This window comes from Eublepharis macularius, chromosome 4 (assembly GCF_028583425.1).
Source record: "Eublepharis macularius isolate TG4126 chromosome 4, MPM_Emac_v1.0, whole genome shotgun sequence".
Classification (NCBI taxonomy): domain Eukaryota; kingdom Metazoa; phylum Chordata; class Lepidosauria; order Squamata; family Eublepharidae; genus Eublepharis; species Eublepharis macularius.
The window spans coordinates 125,132,196-125,149,425 of record NC_072793.1 but is presented as its reverse complement, the minus strand read 5'-3'; the positions used below and the strand labels follow the sequence as shown (position 1 = coordinate 125,149,425).

Below are 17,230 nucleotides of genomic sequence, written 5' to 3'. Positions count from 1 at the left end.
ATATGGTTGTCAACTCCAGGTTGGGAAATTCCAGGACATTTTGAGGATGAAGCCAGGGGAAGGCAAGGTTTGGAAGGATAGGAACCTCAGCGAGGTATACCATAGAGGCCACCCTTCAAAGCAGCCACTGTCTCCAGGACAACTGATCTCTGGTGACTAGAAATCAGTTGTAATTCTGGGAGATCCCTAGGCCCAACCTGGAGATTAGTAAGCCAATGTGAGACTTCAGGAAACATGCATAGGTTTGTTCTGCATGTTAAAGGCAAATTGTTATGGCAAGTCACCCTGCTCCAGATTCTTATCTTCATGTGTCCTTCGTTTCTTATTTCCAGAGGGGTAGACTGTAGCTCAAAAATAAACTTGGGAGTTTCAGTACATTGAAAACTAATAAATTTTTATTCTATTATAAACATTTTATGGATTAGGTCCACCTCATCAAATGCATGTAGTGCATCTTCACTAAACAGACACTTACATACAAGTTATAAGGACAAAAAAAAGTTTTAAAAAACATCTGTGTTTTGCAGTAATATTTAATATCTGTTCCATGCTATTCCGACAGCATTTTGGTTGGGAAAGAGTTAATAATAGCATTATATTTAAATGTTTCCATTACTAAAATATTGTTCGGAAGTGTCTTAAACCCATCCCACTGTGTTTGGCAGTAATATTGTATCATATCGCTTTCAATACAAGGCTCAAAGACACAAACTGAACTTCCTGCAATGCACGGCCTTTTGTTTAAAACATCCCCACCTCCCATAACCTCATAGACAAATGTCTGTGTCCAGTGCAGTGGCTAAATGCGTATGTCGAAGAGGGTTCTAGTCCACCAAAGTTTAAGCTGGACTACAAACATGTCAGTTGCTCTTTTAAAGCGCTACAGGACTCCTGTTTCCTTGTAAACTTCTCGAGTCCCTTTTCCAGACTCCGCTCCAGTAACACCATATGCTCAACGACCCGGCCTGGTTCACAAAGTGATCCTCCCTCCGGGTTTTCCACCGTGCCGTAGTAGCCCCGGCTCCTTTCCTCGTCTCCGGGTTTCCTCTTTCGCCCAGCCGGCTCCGCCCCGCGGCTCCGGTTTCAGCCGCTGCTACAGGGACCCCCAAGATGGAAACGCAGGGGCTGCTTGGCGCGGTGGAGGCGGCCCAGCCCGAGCCTGGCACCCAACAACATGGCGGCAGCGTCGCCGGCAACGACGGGGTTCCCTCTTCGGCTCCTTCCGCCTCAGGGCCCGTTCGCCGACAGCCTCAGCGGCGTGACTCGGCCGCAGCAGCAGCACCAGGAGGAGGCCTGGACGTCGCGTTCCCGGTTCTGCTGCTGCTTGAGGGGGAGAAGCCGCCGGAGCCGCCGCCACCATTGCCGCCACCGCCGCCTCCTCAACTGCCGGCGGCGCCGCCAGGACCCTCCGCCGCTACCTTCGCTGCTCTTCAGCCGGGCGCTGGGGGCCCCGGGCAGCAGGACAGTGACGCGCTGCTGCTGGTGCTCAACTTGGTGCGGGGCGGGGCCTCCGGGAGTCTCTCGGGCGGCCCCCCTCAGGACCCGCCGCCGCCGCAGCAGAAGAACGCGGGCAGCAGCCGAGGGGGAGGCGAGGCGCCGCTTTCGGCCCCTTCCGAGGCGGGTGGGCGCCAGCAGAAGCACCCGCAAGAGGACTCGGGCGCCGGCTCTTCCTTCTCCGGCACCCTGACTATCAACAACCAGAGCCTGCTGGTGCGCTTCGAAAACGGCCTCCTCAGCCTCGGGGGCCCCGCGCCGCCTCAGCCCCCCAGCTCCGCCGCCGAGACTCCCGCCTCTGCGCCAGCCTCAGGCAGCGGTGGCGGCCAGGCACGCACTGCCGCGGCCTATCCCTGCCCTGAGCCCCGCTGCGCTGAGATCTTCTCCCGCAAGCAGTTGCTGCGGCTGCACCGGTTGTCGGCGCATGGCGCAAACACCACGGCGCCTCAGAATGGCGGCGGCGGAGGAGGAGGAGGAGGAGAAGCGGAAGCCTCTGCCGGCTCGGGCCGGTCGGCGCGTCCATTTTGCTGCCCGGTTCCCGGCTGCGCTTGGGCTTTCGCCACCGCCTACAAGCTGCGGCGCCACCTGCACTCGCACGACAAGCTGCGGCCCTTCGCTTGCTCCGTGCCCGGCTGCACCAAACGCTTCACCACCATCTACAACTTGCGGGCGCACGGCCGGGCCCACGAACAGGAGGCGGCGCACAAGTGCGAGGCCTGCGGGCAGCGCTTCCCCAGCGCTGCCCGCCTCGGGGCGCATCAGCGGCGGAGCCATCTGGAACCCGACCGGCCTTACCGGTGCGAGTATCCAGGTAATAGGCCCTTGCTTGGCCCTGCTCTTCAGGACTTGCCACTCAGTTCAGTCTTCAGGTGTGGTTGTCGAGAAGGGTGGCCGCTTTAGCAAGTGTGCATAGAAATGAAACCCTAACAAGACCTTTCAGACCCTCGGCCAGTAGTTTGTTATTGTGGGGTAGGAGTAGTAACGACTCATTTTTAATTAAAATGCGAGTTCTATCCCTTGTAGGTTTTACGGTTGCATTGCAGAATATGGAAATGCATTAAATAGCTCCGAGGTGTAGTCAAGTAAACGTTGGTACCTAAAAGATGCATAAGACTACGCCAGGATAAATTTTAGTATTTATTGTATGGATATAAAACTCATTCTCAAAGAGATTCAGTTTTTGCCACGAATGGCTGTAGGAGTCATGTCCTGTTACAGGCGTCTGCTCCCTCACCTGAGTTGGCCACCATACTACCAGGCTCACTTCTCACTGCTGTGCTAGCTGAGGGGCTGACCTGAAAGCCAGAGTGTTGCTGAAAGCCCTCCACTCCAGGGTCTTGTGTCTTCTTCCCAGCACTCTTTAGTCAGTTATGAATTCCTGCTCCAGAATGGGGCCAGAGATGCCAAAGGCAGAGAATCCCTACACTATGCCACTGACCTGGGGCACACTGGGTTGGTTCCTCCTATTTGCTTTTGAGTACTATTTGATAGTTGGCCGTGGGTCTTGTATGTGCCCAGTACATTATGCATTGAGATTTCTAAAACCATCAAAGTGCACAAGATATAAAGTGACGGGTTGGTAGGACTTCTAAAGGTCGAGTGAGTAGGTGGTGAGGATTGTGGGACTAGAGTTCCTTCCCCTGCCCAGTTAAGGTAGCATACATGGTTCTCCTACCATTTTTCCTCATGGGGTCCTGTGAGGTAGGTTGAGCTAAGGATGGGTGACTGGCCTTGAGGTCACCTACTGGGTTTCCTGCCAGAATTGAGGGTTTGAACATAGACTACCCAGGTTCTTCTATGATAGTTGTGATCACATTGATTCTTCAGTGTGCAGCCATGGAGGGTAGTGAGAGAGACTGGGGATTTCCAGGAAGGATGGAATAAGCCAGTGTGGTGTAGTGGTTGCTGAGACACCCAAGTTTGAATCTCCAGTTTGCAAGGGAGATTCACTTGGTGACTTTGGGCCAGTCACACACCATCAGCCTGGCCTACCTTAGGGTTGTTGTGAGGAGAATATGGAGAGGAGACTGATGAAAGCTGTATTGTGTCCTGATTGGGGAGAAAGGCAGGGTAGAAATGAAGTAAATAAATAAAAAAACAAACTGGGGAGAGATACAATAGTAGGTGTAGCTGACTGCTTCTTGTTTTTCTTCTGATGCCATCTTCAGTGGCAGTTGGAAGCTGGAAGTGCGTTATGAATGGGGGTTTAATTTTTTTTTAGTTTCCCGCACTTGTAATCTGACTGAGAAACCTATGTTGTTGTTGCAGTAATAATGACAACATTAGCTTATTAGCTGAAACAACTTTACAGTGCAGTCCTAAGTAGATTTGTACCTTTCTAACTGTTCTGAAATCAGTGGGCTTAAGAAGGGTGTAACTAAAAGTGTACTGTAGACTGGGTAGACGATACATTGAAGTTAAAAAAGACTTTTCTGCTGTCCCTCCTTAACACACCAAAGTCGTGTTTTCATGATTTATTTCAACAGTAAATGATAATAACAACATTCGATTTATATACCACCCTTCAGGACAACTTAATGCCCACTCAGAGCAGTTTACAAAGTATGTTATTGCTATCCCCACAACAAACACCCTGTGAGGTGGTTGGAGCTGAGAGAGCTCCAGAGAGCTGTGACTAGCCCAAAGTCACCCAGCTAGCTTCAAGTGGAGGAGTGGGGAATCAAACCTGGCTCTCCAGATTAGAGTCCTGCGCTCTTATCCACTACACCAAACTGGCTGTCTTAACAGTGCAATCCTAAGAACACTTTCCTGGGAGTAAGTCTCATTGAACAGACCTGACTAGGATTCTGAGTAGACCTGCTTAGGATTGTTCTCTAAATCATCCTCATTCTAAGGCTCTCACAAAATAAGACTTTCTAGCTAGCAAGCACTTGTTTGAGGAAAAGAATATTAATTTTAATAAGAAAAATGATGTAAATAAAGTGATGAACTACAGAATGCATGAAAACCCACATGATTATATGTGATCTGCTGTAAGTCTATTTTACTGTACTAAATGCCTGAGTTTATTGTAGTGTTAACTGAGGAGATTCATTTTTATTGTCTCCTGGGGAGTTCAGGGTACCCTGTGAGATATGAGTGACACTGATAGCTTCAAAGGCTGGTGTGCTTTGTGGTTCGAATTCAAGCTTCCCTAGTTAAAGTCTAGTGCTATGTCATACCATTGATGAAAGTGTAACTTCAATAAAATTGTTCTGGAAAATAATTTTTATACAAGTAAAGTAAAGGTATGTGATATTTTATCTTGAGAAATTGGGTAAGAAGATAGTTCCTCAATATAAGGCGTCTCTCAGATCTCCATTTTTACAGTGCAGAACATGGTGCAGATTTACCACAGTCTAAGCCTGTTAATTCCAGCATAAGATTGTGCTGCTACAATGTTAGTCTACTACTTTACCAAGTCTATCAAATAATTTTGTCCTCCAAAAATGATTAACCTGATGTCTTTAGGATGTCTTCACCATCTAGAATTGGAGATTTAATGCCATGGTCATGCTCCTAAACTTCTAAAAATAAATAATCTTTTGCTTTTGTGCTATATGCTACAGTTACAGTGGGTGCTCTAATTATAGAATGTTTCTATTCATGTGAATGTTCCTGATGAGACCAAACCTTGTACCCATTTCCTTGCTGAGGGAATAAAGATTAGAATTATGAAGAAGCCTGTAGTCCATCTCTCACTGTGTGCATGTTTTGGAAGGAAGGGAAGTTGACATGTAGCAGCTCAGGAAAAGTTACTACAGCTGCTATTAATTTAAAGCAATATTTATTGTAATACTATCAGCAGATTTAGCCAGTATTAGTTTCTTTGCAGTTAGAAATGTGATAATCGCCACTGGTGTTCTAGGTTGTTGTAGAAATTGTATAACAAGTTGTATTGCTGCTTCTGCTGTTCTCTAAAATCCAATCTATTTGTTTCCTCTTTCTCCAGGTTGCGAAAGGACCTTCATAACAGTGAGTGCATTGTTTTCCCATAATCGAGTCCACTTCAGAGAACAAGAACTGTTCTCCTGTTCATTCCCAGGATGTAGCAAGCAGTATGACAAAGCCTGCCGACTGAAAATCCACATGAGAAGTCACACAGGTATGAAGCTAGGTCATTGGTTATAGTTGACAAGTAGCTACCTTGTAAGATAATTCTATTGAATTACACAGTGCTCTGGTTATTGAACACTTTCAGAGGAAACTCGAATCATGTTAGCTGAAATACTTGCACATAGAAACAGCAGCACAAAAGACTAGTGAACAGAAAATGTTTCCATTTCCCTACTATTGCCATGTTGCTCTTGGTTACCTTGGTTGTTCAGAACTTGAGCATCATGTAACTTGAAATTACATAAAATGGGCAAATTGGTGAATGTTGATGAATAGGAACAAAGAGTTCCTTTGTTGATTTGTATAGTGAGGCTTCTCTGAAATTTGGAAAGTTTTTATTTGCAAATTCACACAAGTAGAATTCTTTAAACTGTCTTGCAGTCATTTTGTGGCATTTATTGCTAAATTTACAGCACAATCCTAAGCAGAGTTACTCCAGTCCAAGCCCACAAAATACAGTTATCAACTAAATGAAACATAAAGGCACCAGGATTATAAACCCCTACAGTAATATTCTGGAAAACTATAGAGAGCAAATGTGTTCCATTTTTTACTTGATAAGGTATGGTAACTTATGGTTTTTGTTTTTCTCTGTAGGTGAAAGGCCTTTCATTTGTGATTTTGAAGGTTGTGGATGGTCTTTTACCAGCATGTCCAAGCTATTAAGACACAAAAGGTAAAGTTCTTAATTGAACTTCATTGATGTTTTTCACACAATGATTATAATAGCATGATCATTGCACATAGTTGCTTGCAGAACTGAAAGAAGGGTGTCCGCAATCTAAACTTTGACAGCAGGGGAAGAAAGGGAAATGAAGAGTGTGAGCAGATGCAGTAATATGTAGTTGGACCTTTCACCCAGGGATGGGTCATGCCTCTTCTCATTAAAAAAATACAATTTTTTAAATCTAATTTTTTTGTCTAATGCCCTTAGACCCAGTTTAGTAAACTTACATTATAGTAAATCAAGTACATATGGTTAATATCATAAAATCATAGACCCATAGAGCTGGAAGGGACCTGAAGGGCCATCTAGTCCAACACCCCACATAATTCAGGAAATTCACAGCTGCCCCCTAGTGACCCTCTGTCCCAGTGCCCAGAGGAGGGCAGAAAACCTCCCGGATCCCTGGCCAATCTGGCCAGGAGGAAAATTCTTTCCTGATCTCAAAGTGGTGATTGGCATTACCCTGGGAACATAAGAAAGGGCCATGAGAGCTGAGCTCTGGTTCATCCCTTCCTGTCATCCCTCTCACAAGCTGCCTAAATTCATACTGAATCATAGTATCAGCATTGCTAACAGTCAATTAGTTCCACTAACATTTAATTTTTTCTAGATTGTGCCCTTGGTGCTTGATGATAATATAAAATTCATTTAATTTTTGTTGTAGGAAACATGAAGATGACAGGCGATTTACGTGTTCTGTAGAAGGCTGTGGAAAATCCTTCACAAGAGCAGAACACTTGAAAGGCCATAGTATAACTCACCTTGGCACAAAGCCATTTGAGTGTCCAGTAGAAGGTATTACCTGAACTTACAATCCTATAGGCATGTCTTCACTTCCTTGGATTCCAGTCATGCCTCGAGGACCAAAGTAGATGTGATGGTGTCAGTATTGGGCTGCTGCTGAATCCGTATAAAGCTTATGAGGGAAGGGGGGAGTATAAAGTGCAACAAGGGTAGGAAGTTGGAGTGAAGTTATTTTGATCTGCTGTACTTGTGTCCGGAAGTAGACCTTGACAGGAAAAGGTATTTTTAAAGCAATTTTGGTATAAAAAAATCAAAGTTGAATCCTTTAGCTTCCATTCAGTTTATATGTTAAAATTGTTCTCCTCTTCCTCCCCTTGTAGAAATTTGGTACAGTCTGTTTTAAGCTATACCACTGTTGGGTCAAGTTTGGTCCTTAATTGTATGCAAGTTGAGGGGATTCCTAGAGCATTACTGCTACTTGAATGAAACATTTGCAGTGCCATATTAAGTTGGCTTAGGGTAGTCTTTTAGTCTGTCAGAAAATTTCAAGTTATTCGAAATTACTGGCATTGAAATTTGAGGTCTTGTGTGAAGTTGAGAATTTTTATGGATTTTGTTTAGCATTCATAGGATTCTGCCATCTGAAGAATAGTTACTAATCTTATATGTGCCTGCCCAGCAGCTCCACTCCCTGCTCTTCTGTATGGACAAATGGTGGTTTGCATTCATGCATACAATCCAGAGTTGCTATTACCTTTCTTCAGTTTCTTGGTTCTGTGTTACCTGACAAGCTCATTAACATTTTCATTTAAGTATTTCATTTATGTTTTAAAAAAAATGTGCTGCCTTTCATTCTCCACCAAGGATCATTGAGGTGGCTTTTGATCACAATAAACACAATAAAATAACATTTTAAAATTGCTAGTAATACAGCAGTCAACAAAAGCAATAAAGCAAAGGCAGATCCAAACAAAACATGTAACAATAATCAGCAAGGATGAAATAGAAGAGCCAACAGTGTTCAGTGACCACTTTGGTGAAACACATGAAATCAGGAGTATCTTGACATAGCACTTAATTGAAGCAGAGAACACCAGACTGCAGAGAGTTCCAAAAGTTGGGTGCTATGAGTGAAAAAGGCCCTTTTTCATCTTCCTGCTTGCAGCATTACAGGCTATGATGGGTCATAGGATGTGTTTATCCAAGAGTCTTGATGATACGAGACACGAAAATGTAGGTAGTGGTATGGTGAAACAGAAAATGTAGGCTTGAGTATTCATGAGAAATTGTCCTGCTTGCAATCTTGGTGGGTACTTTTGCAGCACTAAATTGGATGGTAGACAACTATTTTGGTTGTTTGGCATATTGGGCACCATTCTTTGCATATAATTCTTCGTTTGCAGTAATTTTGGCTTGCTCTGTAAATGTTTTGTCCAGTGGTGGTTATGAGACCCACTTTTAGTATGTAATGAGTATAAAAGCATACTTGATGCCAACTTACGGTTGACATGATGATAGCAGGAGATTTGTGATCTGATCTTGTGCAATTGTTTAAAATAATAGCCTTGAAGAAAATTGGGCTGTGGCCTTGAAAAATCTAATCCTCTGTAGGAGGAACCACAACCCTTGTGCTGTCTTTGCTCTGGGTCCAATCTAGTATATGTAAGTCAAGATGAACAGTGCTAGAGCCAATTTGGCGTAGTGGTTAAAAGTGGCAGGACTCTAATCTGGAGAGCCAGGTTTAATTCCCTACTCCTCTGCTTGAAGCCAGCTGGGTCATCTTGGGTCAGTCACAGCTCCCTCAAAGCTCTCTCAGCCCCACCTACCTCACGGGGTGATTGTTGTGAGGATGATAATAACACAGTTTGTAAACTGCTCTGAGTGGGTGTTCAGTTGTCCTGACGAGTGGTATATAAATTGAATGTTGTTGTTATTAAATCAGATCATATTCTATTGAGGGAATTCTGGAATTTTTTCCAGTTTTAATTTAAATTTTCTAGTTTTCTGAAAAGCCCACATTCATAGATCTCCAGCCATCTTGTCTTCAATTGAACCTAGTAGAATGTCATTCTTAATGACTGAAAATGTTTGAGTTTTTATTATAAATGAAGAGAATGGTAGCACCTAAATATAAATGTTTTATTTCAGGTTGTTGTGCAAAGTTTTCCGCACGCAGTAGTCTCTACATTCACTCCAAAAAGCACCTTCAGGATGTGGACTCATTGAAGACCCGCTGCCCCGTATCTAGCTGTAATAAATTGTTTACTTCCAAGCATAGTATGAAAACGCACATGGTCAAACAACACAACTTCAGTGCAGGTATTGTCTCTTAATTATTGGAATATATCTGTGGTTATTTAAATATATCTGGTATCTGCAATGAATCAATACAAGAATGTGCTAATAACTGAAGCCTGATCTTTTCAAGACTATTTTTTGTCTTCTGACATGGAAATGTAATATGTAGTCCTGTGTTTTTTAATTAGGAAGTAAATCTCATTGTGCTGAACTGAGCAGGGTGTCTAACATTGCAGCCTGAAAAATACTTTGGAAGGCAAAAAAAGTGATGTAGAAGTTGAATGTCTCTTCCTCCACCTAAAGCCTCAGTGCATTTCTGCTGTGGGTTCTGCATCCTTTCAAGAGAAGATTTAATATGTATCGACTTTTTCTAACTTATGGGACAATCTGGCTGTTAACTTGGGCATTTATAGGGACTATTTGAGTGTCAGACACTTTCTTCCAGATGCTGTAGGGCTGATTTATGTGTACTGTACTGGTTTGATTGCCACTGAAAGTTGCTTTTGTGTAGTAAAGGTTCCATGTGGCTGCATGAACATTTGAATTGGCTTTCTATATGGTCAGGTCAGATTGTATGATTGGTATCCATTCCAGCCCCTGGGGAGATGTGACACCAGCGGGTGTATTTTCCACTCAGTTTGTCACAAAGAGGAAGCTGAAACACACCACTGAGCATTTAACAGATGAAAGTGGGTTTGGACAACGCAACAATGTGGATACATATGAAGTGGCCATTTATTTCTTACCAGGGAAATGGCAGGAAATGAAAATGGCCTGAAACAATAGAAAATAATAATTACTTTTGGCTTTGGAAATAGTCAGTATGAAAGATGTTTTGGGTGTACTGAGTTGGGCAGTTGGCTGAAAAAAGTTGTGGGGGGATGGCTCTTTAGTCAGACAGCAGGGCAGGATTTATTGTTGGTGTTGTCTTCAAATGCTATGGTGTTGGTATTTGAATGTATTCTAAATTTTTCTTTCAGATCTCTTAAATCAAATGGAAACTATCAGTTCCCTCACGCCTAGCAGTGAACTCACCAATTCAGGACAAAATGATCTCAGCAATATAGATCTTGTGTCGCTTTTTTCCAGTGTATCAGGGAACAGTTCTGGAATTTCAACTGATATGGCTCTGACAAACTCTGGAATTCTCACTATAGATGTTGCTTCTGTGGGCTCCACTCTTGGGGGCAATCTTTCTGTTGGTAGCAATTCTCTTGGTCAGACAGTTGACCCGCTTATTTTAGTGGCTAGTAGTGACATTCCACACAGCCTGGATAGCTCTCTTCTCTTGGGATCCAATGCCACAGTTTTACAGCAAAGCACTTTAAATTTGGATGATGTACAGACTGTAAATGCACAGGCCTTAGGCTCACTAGCATCTTTGTCCACAAAGAATTCCAATCAAGATTTGCATGGTTTGACCTCCAGCAATAACTTTTCTATAGACACAGCCACTTTGACCCCTTCCAGCAACCTTGGTGGAAACAATGCTCCTGAATTACTGGCTTCAAGTAAAGCAGAACAGACTTTGCTTCCTAGCCTGGATGTTGTGGGACAGCAAGAAGGCAGTAAAGTGGTGACTCAGTTTGTGTTCTCCAACCCTCCAGGAAGTTACAGTGCACAGAAAGAAACTGATCTGAGCATGGTGACTGGCAGCTCCTTTCTGGTATGCAGTAACTCTCAGTAACTCTAGTTTTCATTAGTGTCTTAGCTTTGAGGATATTATGTTGCCGTGTATGAACCATCCTTTCTACCAAATCAAATGGGTTTATGGAATGTCTGCCATGAATGAAGTCGCCGTGTGTTTTGTACAATGTAAGTGGCATAAATTGTAGTTGCCTGTAAAAGTAATGAATCCAGTTAAACACTGTACACCATATTTGAATGAGATAGTATGAATATTTTTCCAGCTGAGATTTAGTGCAAGTATGTCTCTCTTCAACTTATTGTAAGAACCTAAAACTGTGGGCTTGGTGAAGAAAAGAATGCTCTGAAAAATGACCTCTTTATCTTATGTGCAGTTGTTTAATATTGCCATTGAAATTGAGCTCCTTTAAGTTGAGGTAGGATTAAATATTGGGAACAGCATGAAACAATTATGTGTAGAATTTGGAAAGATAGGGTTAAGTTAATTAGCTTGCCTTTTATGTACTCTGAACTGAAAGATGGGATGTCATTACTTTAAATACAAACAGTCTTGAGCTGCAAAGTGTAGGTGTGTTAAATTCTAGATTGCCAACTCTGATGGAAAGATGCTTGAGACTTAGTGCTGTGTTTGGCAAAGTGTATATATTTTCTGAATAGGAACTTAATTTTAAAACTTAGTCTCCCTAGTTTTGGTGATATGCATAAACCTTCTTCTCTCATTAGGAGAGTGGTGGGTCTGCAAGAACTGATTATAGAGCCATTCAGCTTGCCAAGAAAAGGAAACAGAAAGGAAATGAGAGCGACATAGGTGAGTAAATGATCTACTCTGCTGAGTTTCATACTGCTATGGGACCAAATGTTTGAAGATCACAAGAACTTTCATACATTATAATCTTATCCAGTGGGTGGATTCTTGGCAGCAAGCTTTGTCCACAGTCTATACATGTTCATTGTAAAGTATAAATATCACCGTTTTAAGTTGTCATAGAATCATAGGGTTGGAAGGGACATTCAGGGTCATCTACTCCAACCTCCTGTTCAGTGCAGGAAATGCTCAACTACCTCCCCCTCCACATCTCCAATGACCCCTGCTCCATGCTCAGAAGATGGCAAAACACCATCAGGATACCAAGCCAAACTGGCCTGGGGAAAATTGCTTCCTGACCCCAAAGTGGTGATTGGCATTACCGTGGGCATGTAAGGAGGGGCCATGAGAATTAAGCACTGATGTAACCCTTCCTGCCCTCCTTCTCATGATCTTCCTAGGTTCACAAGATCATCAGCCCTACTTTTCAAGGTTCTTATTCATAGTATGCACTTTTTGATGAACACTTTCAGGTTGGGATGGAGTGTGTCACTGCAATCCTGCCCCCCCCCCCAATTCACGATCTGTAGGTAAAATGTATGAAGACTCAAGAACATCTCTTGTAGTAAAAAATATAGACTGATGAAGAAGCAGTGCAGTAGATTGTCTTGGATTCTGTTGGCAATGGAACATTCCCTTACTGCTTAGAAAAATAGTCCTGTGATGCTCTTTGGTACCCGTTAATGTGTGAAATTTAAGACCATGTTCAAGGTAACTTAGCAGAGATTGATTTTCTTGTCTTTCTAAAATACATGGTTATGTAGGAAACAGTAATTATAATTTACGATACAACCTGATCCTCGCTGTATTTCTTTTAAAAAATCAGTTGACTACTGTGTGACAATTTTATGTATCTATATGCTCAGCTATGTAGTCTTGAAGTTTTGGCATAGTAGGGAAGGAAAGGCATAATTGACTTATGTGTCTAAGTTTCCTATACTTTTCTGTTTTATTGAAATTTAGTGTGCAGTGGCTTGATTCTCTGTCCCTATAATTGGTTATATTTGTAACTATTGTTTGAATAAAAGTAAGGCATTCATATTTTCATAAAATACAACAGTTGTTTCATGTGCTAAATTATACATAATGTACATACATTGTTAAAAGTGACGTAAATATAAGTCTCAGAAGTATTGTATCATACTTCTCATATATATAAAAGGGGCAGATATAATTAAGGGGCAGGTGATTTAGGTAATTGTGAAAAGAAAGGAGACTTGTGAGAAACAGTTGTGTTTACTTTTAAACAAAATTGTTTTTCTGTATGCTTAAATAAAAACATTACCATTGTTTCTTTATGTCTGCATCCCTGTTAACATTTCTTGCATTAAAACTGGTAATTTCTTAATGAATCTAATAAGTTTCATTCAGTGTGATAGATGTAGTCCCTGAACTTGGTGGATATCATTTTAGTAATTTTTTTTTATATGCCCAATAATTTCATAGCATTATGACTAAATATATGACTCTTGAACTTAAAAAGAGTCTTGGTAATGTAGATGGCAGTATTGCCTTTCATGTATTAAATGTAAAGGGAAGTCTACTTGGACTGGTTATAAAATCAGTGAGGGATAGAATTTTGACCATCCAGCTCCAGAACTTTATAACACGAAGCATCCTTGTTACTTGATCATACCTCGTGTGATTACAGTAAAATCCTAAACAGTTATGCCATCTAAACCTATTGAAATAATGGGCTTTGACTGGAGTAACTCTGCTCAGGATTTCACTGTTTATGTGCTACATTTGATATTTAAATGGTCTGGTTTTATAGGTAGAAACATTGATTGTTCTATTCAGAGGGGTTTGCCCTCCCTAATGCTTTATTTAAAAGTACAGCTACCTAACTACAACTTTATTGGTCATTTGGCTTTGTATTACAAAGTCCTTTGTCCATGGTAGCTTCTCCCATTTTGTTTTGTATTACAAATGTCAATTTTATTTCAGGAGCCCCTACCTCTGGCATAAGAAAAGGCAAAGGAGATAAAATTAGTCCTTCTAGTCATGGGACTCGGTTGTGTAACAGTGTTTTGCCAAATGGAGGCTTACCAGTAAGAGAGTCACCAGCTGGCACACAGTATGTTCAGATGCCACTACTTCAGGTGAGAATTCAGTATCTGAGAGGAAGTTAAATCTACTCATTAAAAAAACAACAACACTGTAAAGCTGTTTCAAGTTTTAAAACAAATGGGAAGTACTACTATTGCATTATTTCATAGGCATTAGTAACATCACCAGTGAATGAGCAACCTTGTGAGAACTTGGCTTAGAATTGAATTTTATGAGGGGAAAAATAAATCACATAGCAGAATTACAATGCACATAACTTTTTTTTCTCTAAGAAGAGTGACAATTGCTTTGTCTAGGCAGCATTTTAGTATGCCGTTTTTGTTTTTATGTAACATGTAGAGGGTGATACACATAGGAGAATAGACCAGATGAAAATTACTACATTTTCATTTACTTGTGTGTTCCCAGCTTCATATTGTGAAAATGCTAAGATAATGATTTCAAATACATGAGTGGGTGATATTATTTCTGTGCCTTTCACAAGTATTAGTGGATTTCCCAGTTTCAGTACGGAGAGACTTAACATTTCTTCAGTACGTAGCTAGTAAAGTGTATTACCATCTTCAGAAACTTTCTCTTGTTTCTCCTTTTTAAACTCCTGCAAGACAACAAGGTTTTTTCATGGCTAGAAACTTGATTTGTTTTTTTTTCTCCTTAGGATGATTCCCCAGGAGAGGGAGATCTTCCTTTCCAGCTCAGTTCTCAGTCCTCCTCTTCACATTCACAGCTGACAGTGGACTTGCCTGTTCATATTCTTCAGGTATAGCTCACTCATGTTGCAGAGTTGAATATCAAAAGAAACACTGGTCATTTGGCTTTAAAAAGGTTGACAAATAATACACATTTACTGCAAAATGCCCTTTTGTTTACTTTAGGTTTATGCTGGTGGGTGGTTGGGGTTTTTTTGTTAGCAAGCATTTTCTGCCTTCATAATTTTGAATGTGATTTTTTTGGGAGGTAGTTAGAATTTTCACATAGGTGCTTATCAGAGAATTGAACTGTCATATGCGACGTGAAGCAGTGACTGTGAATTTTTGCATGAATTCAGTTTTTTACTTTGTTTTGAACAGGAACCTCACAATTCCAATGAAGAAGATGCCAGTTCCGATAATTCTCAATTTACAGGAAGTACCATTAATTTACAAGATCTGGAATGATAGTCTTTGGAACAGAAACATCAAAATGTTTACAAAATGCAGCAGTGTCTTGAGAATAGAAGAGTATATTCCTTCTTTTAAAAGAAAAATAGGAGCACACACTCATCAGTACTGCCTTGTGGTTTGCTTGATGGTTATAGTGCAATGAAAATCTTGTTCAGTATATTTTATTTGATAAGGCTCTTGGAAATCTTGGTATGTTCTCTCTTGTGATCAGAAAAAGGTGCTTGTATGTGAGTGAGATCTTAATTTGAGTTATGCCATAGATGTTTTAAAATACTTCCTTGGATTAGCTTGTACTGGAATGGATATCCTCAGTGATACTTCTACTGACCCAATATTGAAATGCAGTAACAGTTACACTTGTTTGTTTTTAATCTGTTTTGCTACAAGTGAATGGTGGTAGGTGTCCCAAGCCAAATACAGAACTAAAATGAGTTGAAGGCTGCTCTCTTTCCACAAACTGCTTTTTGTTAATAGTGTTGAAGAATACAGTTGTAAGGAGACTAATGCAAAGGAAAATAGTACAGTGCTCAGGAATAGCACACATTGAAGTTTAGTTGTTTCTTGTTGCCTCCTTCCCTGATAATCTGCATTTTTTTCTGCAGATCTTGGATATGGCAGCTATACTGCCTACTCTGCATTGAGTAGTCAGATAATGATCCTCAGATCTTAGAAAACAAGTAAAAATGGCTCACTTTAGGAGGCTTTTGTGTAGATGGTGGCTCCTACCCCTTTGATTATGTTTACAGTAATACAAAACAGTGTATTAACAGTGCCAATTCATCTGAAGCTGCCACTTCTTAATTACATACAGTCCAATCCTGTGCATGTTTACTCAGAAGTAAGTCTTACTGAGTTCAATGGATTTTACTTGGAAGTAAGAGTAGAAACTATTGCACCTTGACCTGTTTGCCACTCACATATATACTTAACTGCTGAGTTGCACAGAGCCTCCAGATAGTGTCCTAAAGTGTGATACGTGAAGGGAAATGAATTTTTGCCTGAGCAGGAAAGTGTATTTTAACTAAATAGGAAGCTGACTTTTTACAGAAACAGCAGACTAAGCATTAATGTTATTTTCATGATGTGCCCAAATGACTATAACATTATAAATAGGATTCTTTTAGAGCATGGTGTCTGTGGATTTTTCTTCCCATTAAGTGAGAGTGCATATGTGCTTCCGTTTTTTTACAAAGTAAGAGGTCCCACAGATAAACACCTTCTATCCAAGTTTTCATATATTTATTTGCAACCATGGAATGCCATAAGAAATATGAAGATGACAGTGTTTGGAAACAAACTTCCATAGGTTGATCCTCTCCCACATTGTATTATGCATTAGCCCAAATGTTAGCAAAGTTTGGGCATGGTTGAGAATGAGATTGCCCTATTTTACTACACCGCTTACCTAAACTTACTTAAGGACAAAAGCAATGAAAAGAGGTTAATGACAGAACTTTTAACTGGGCCTGAAGAATACAGTAGAGGCAGTATCTTCAGTGCTGGGAACTTTTACTAGAGACGCCAGGAAGTCTGTCAAACTTGGAGGAGATAGACTTTGACTTGTCTTGGTCTCAGACTTGATTGGGAAGATGAGAAGGCCAGAATGGCCTTGAAAATAGAATTTTAAGAGTATTAATATTTATTATTTTGGAGAATGAATCTTTTAGCCTATTTCAAATTTGAGAGGCAGGGTTTACCTATCACTTGTTTAAAATGTGGTAATTAATTCCTGTGCCTTTTGAACTCCTATTTCCAGGATAATGCAGTTGTTTGAGATTGAAATAATTTTAGAAATTAGCTCACTTCAGATTCTGATTTTCTGGTATTATCTTTAAAAATGTAATCTTGCTGAACCCGATGTATTGTCGAAGGCTTTCACGGCCGGAGAACGATGGTTGTTGGGTGTTTTCCGGGCTATATTGCCGTGGTCTTGGCATTGTAGTTCCTGACGTTTCGCCAGCAGCTGTGGCTGGCATCTTCAGAGGTGTAGCACCAAAAGACAGAGATCTCTCAGTGTCACAGTGTGGAAAAGATGTAGGTCATTTGTATCTACTCAGGAGGGGTGGGGTTGAGCTGAGTCATTCTGTAAGAGTTTCCCAGGGTGTG

At 41.3% G+C, this 17,230-nt stretch overlaps 1 protein-coding gene across 2 annotated transcripts; it reads left to right on the top strand.

Annotated features, from left to right (window-relative positions):
• Positions 1 to 1,035: 1,035 nt before the first annotated feature.
• ZXDC (ZXD family zinc finger C) lies at positions 1,036 to 17,086 on the top strand. Of its 2 annotated transcripts, XM_054978189.1 has the most exons (10): positions 1,036 to 2,305; positions 5,447 to 5,599; positions 6,208 to 6,286; positions 7,002 to 7,132; positions 9,230 to 9,400; positions 10,360 to 11,045; positions 11,750 to 11,834; positions 13,839 to 13,993; positions 14,620 to 14,721; positions 15,032 to 17,086. In XM_054978189.1, the coding sequence occupies exons 1-10, from the start codon at positions 1,111 to 1,113 to the stop codon at positions 15,116 to 15,118; spliced, it is 2,844 nt and encodes a 947-aa protein (XP_054834164.1). In that variant the 5' UTR covers positions 1,036 to 1,110; the 3' UTR covers positions 15,119 to 17,086. The 2 variants fall into 2 exon arrangements, 1 of the variants encoding a protein (XP_054834164.1); XR_008596904.1 differs by lacking the exons at positions 13,839 to 13,993; positions 14,620 to 14,721; positions 15,032 to 17,086 and having other exon boundaries at positions 10,360 to 11,194; positions 11,750 to 11,835.
• The last annotated feature ends 144 nt before the right edge of the window (positions 17,087 to 17,230 follow it).

Coding starts and splice junctions, on each gene's coding strand:
- ZXDC (XM_054978189.1), top strand. CDS start 1,111: ATGGAAACGCAGGGGCTGCTTGGCGCGGTGGAGGCGGCCCAGCCCGAG. Junction 6,287..7,001: donor AAGCTATTAAGACACAAAAG/GTAAAGTTCTTA, acceptor TTTTTGTTGTAG/GAAACATGAAGATGACAGGC. Junction 13,994..14,619: donor TTCAGATGCCACTACTTCAG/GTGAGAATTCAG, acceptor TTTTCTCCTTAG/GATGATTCCCCAGGAGAGGG.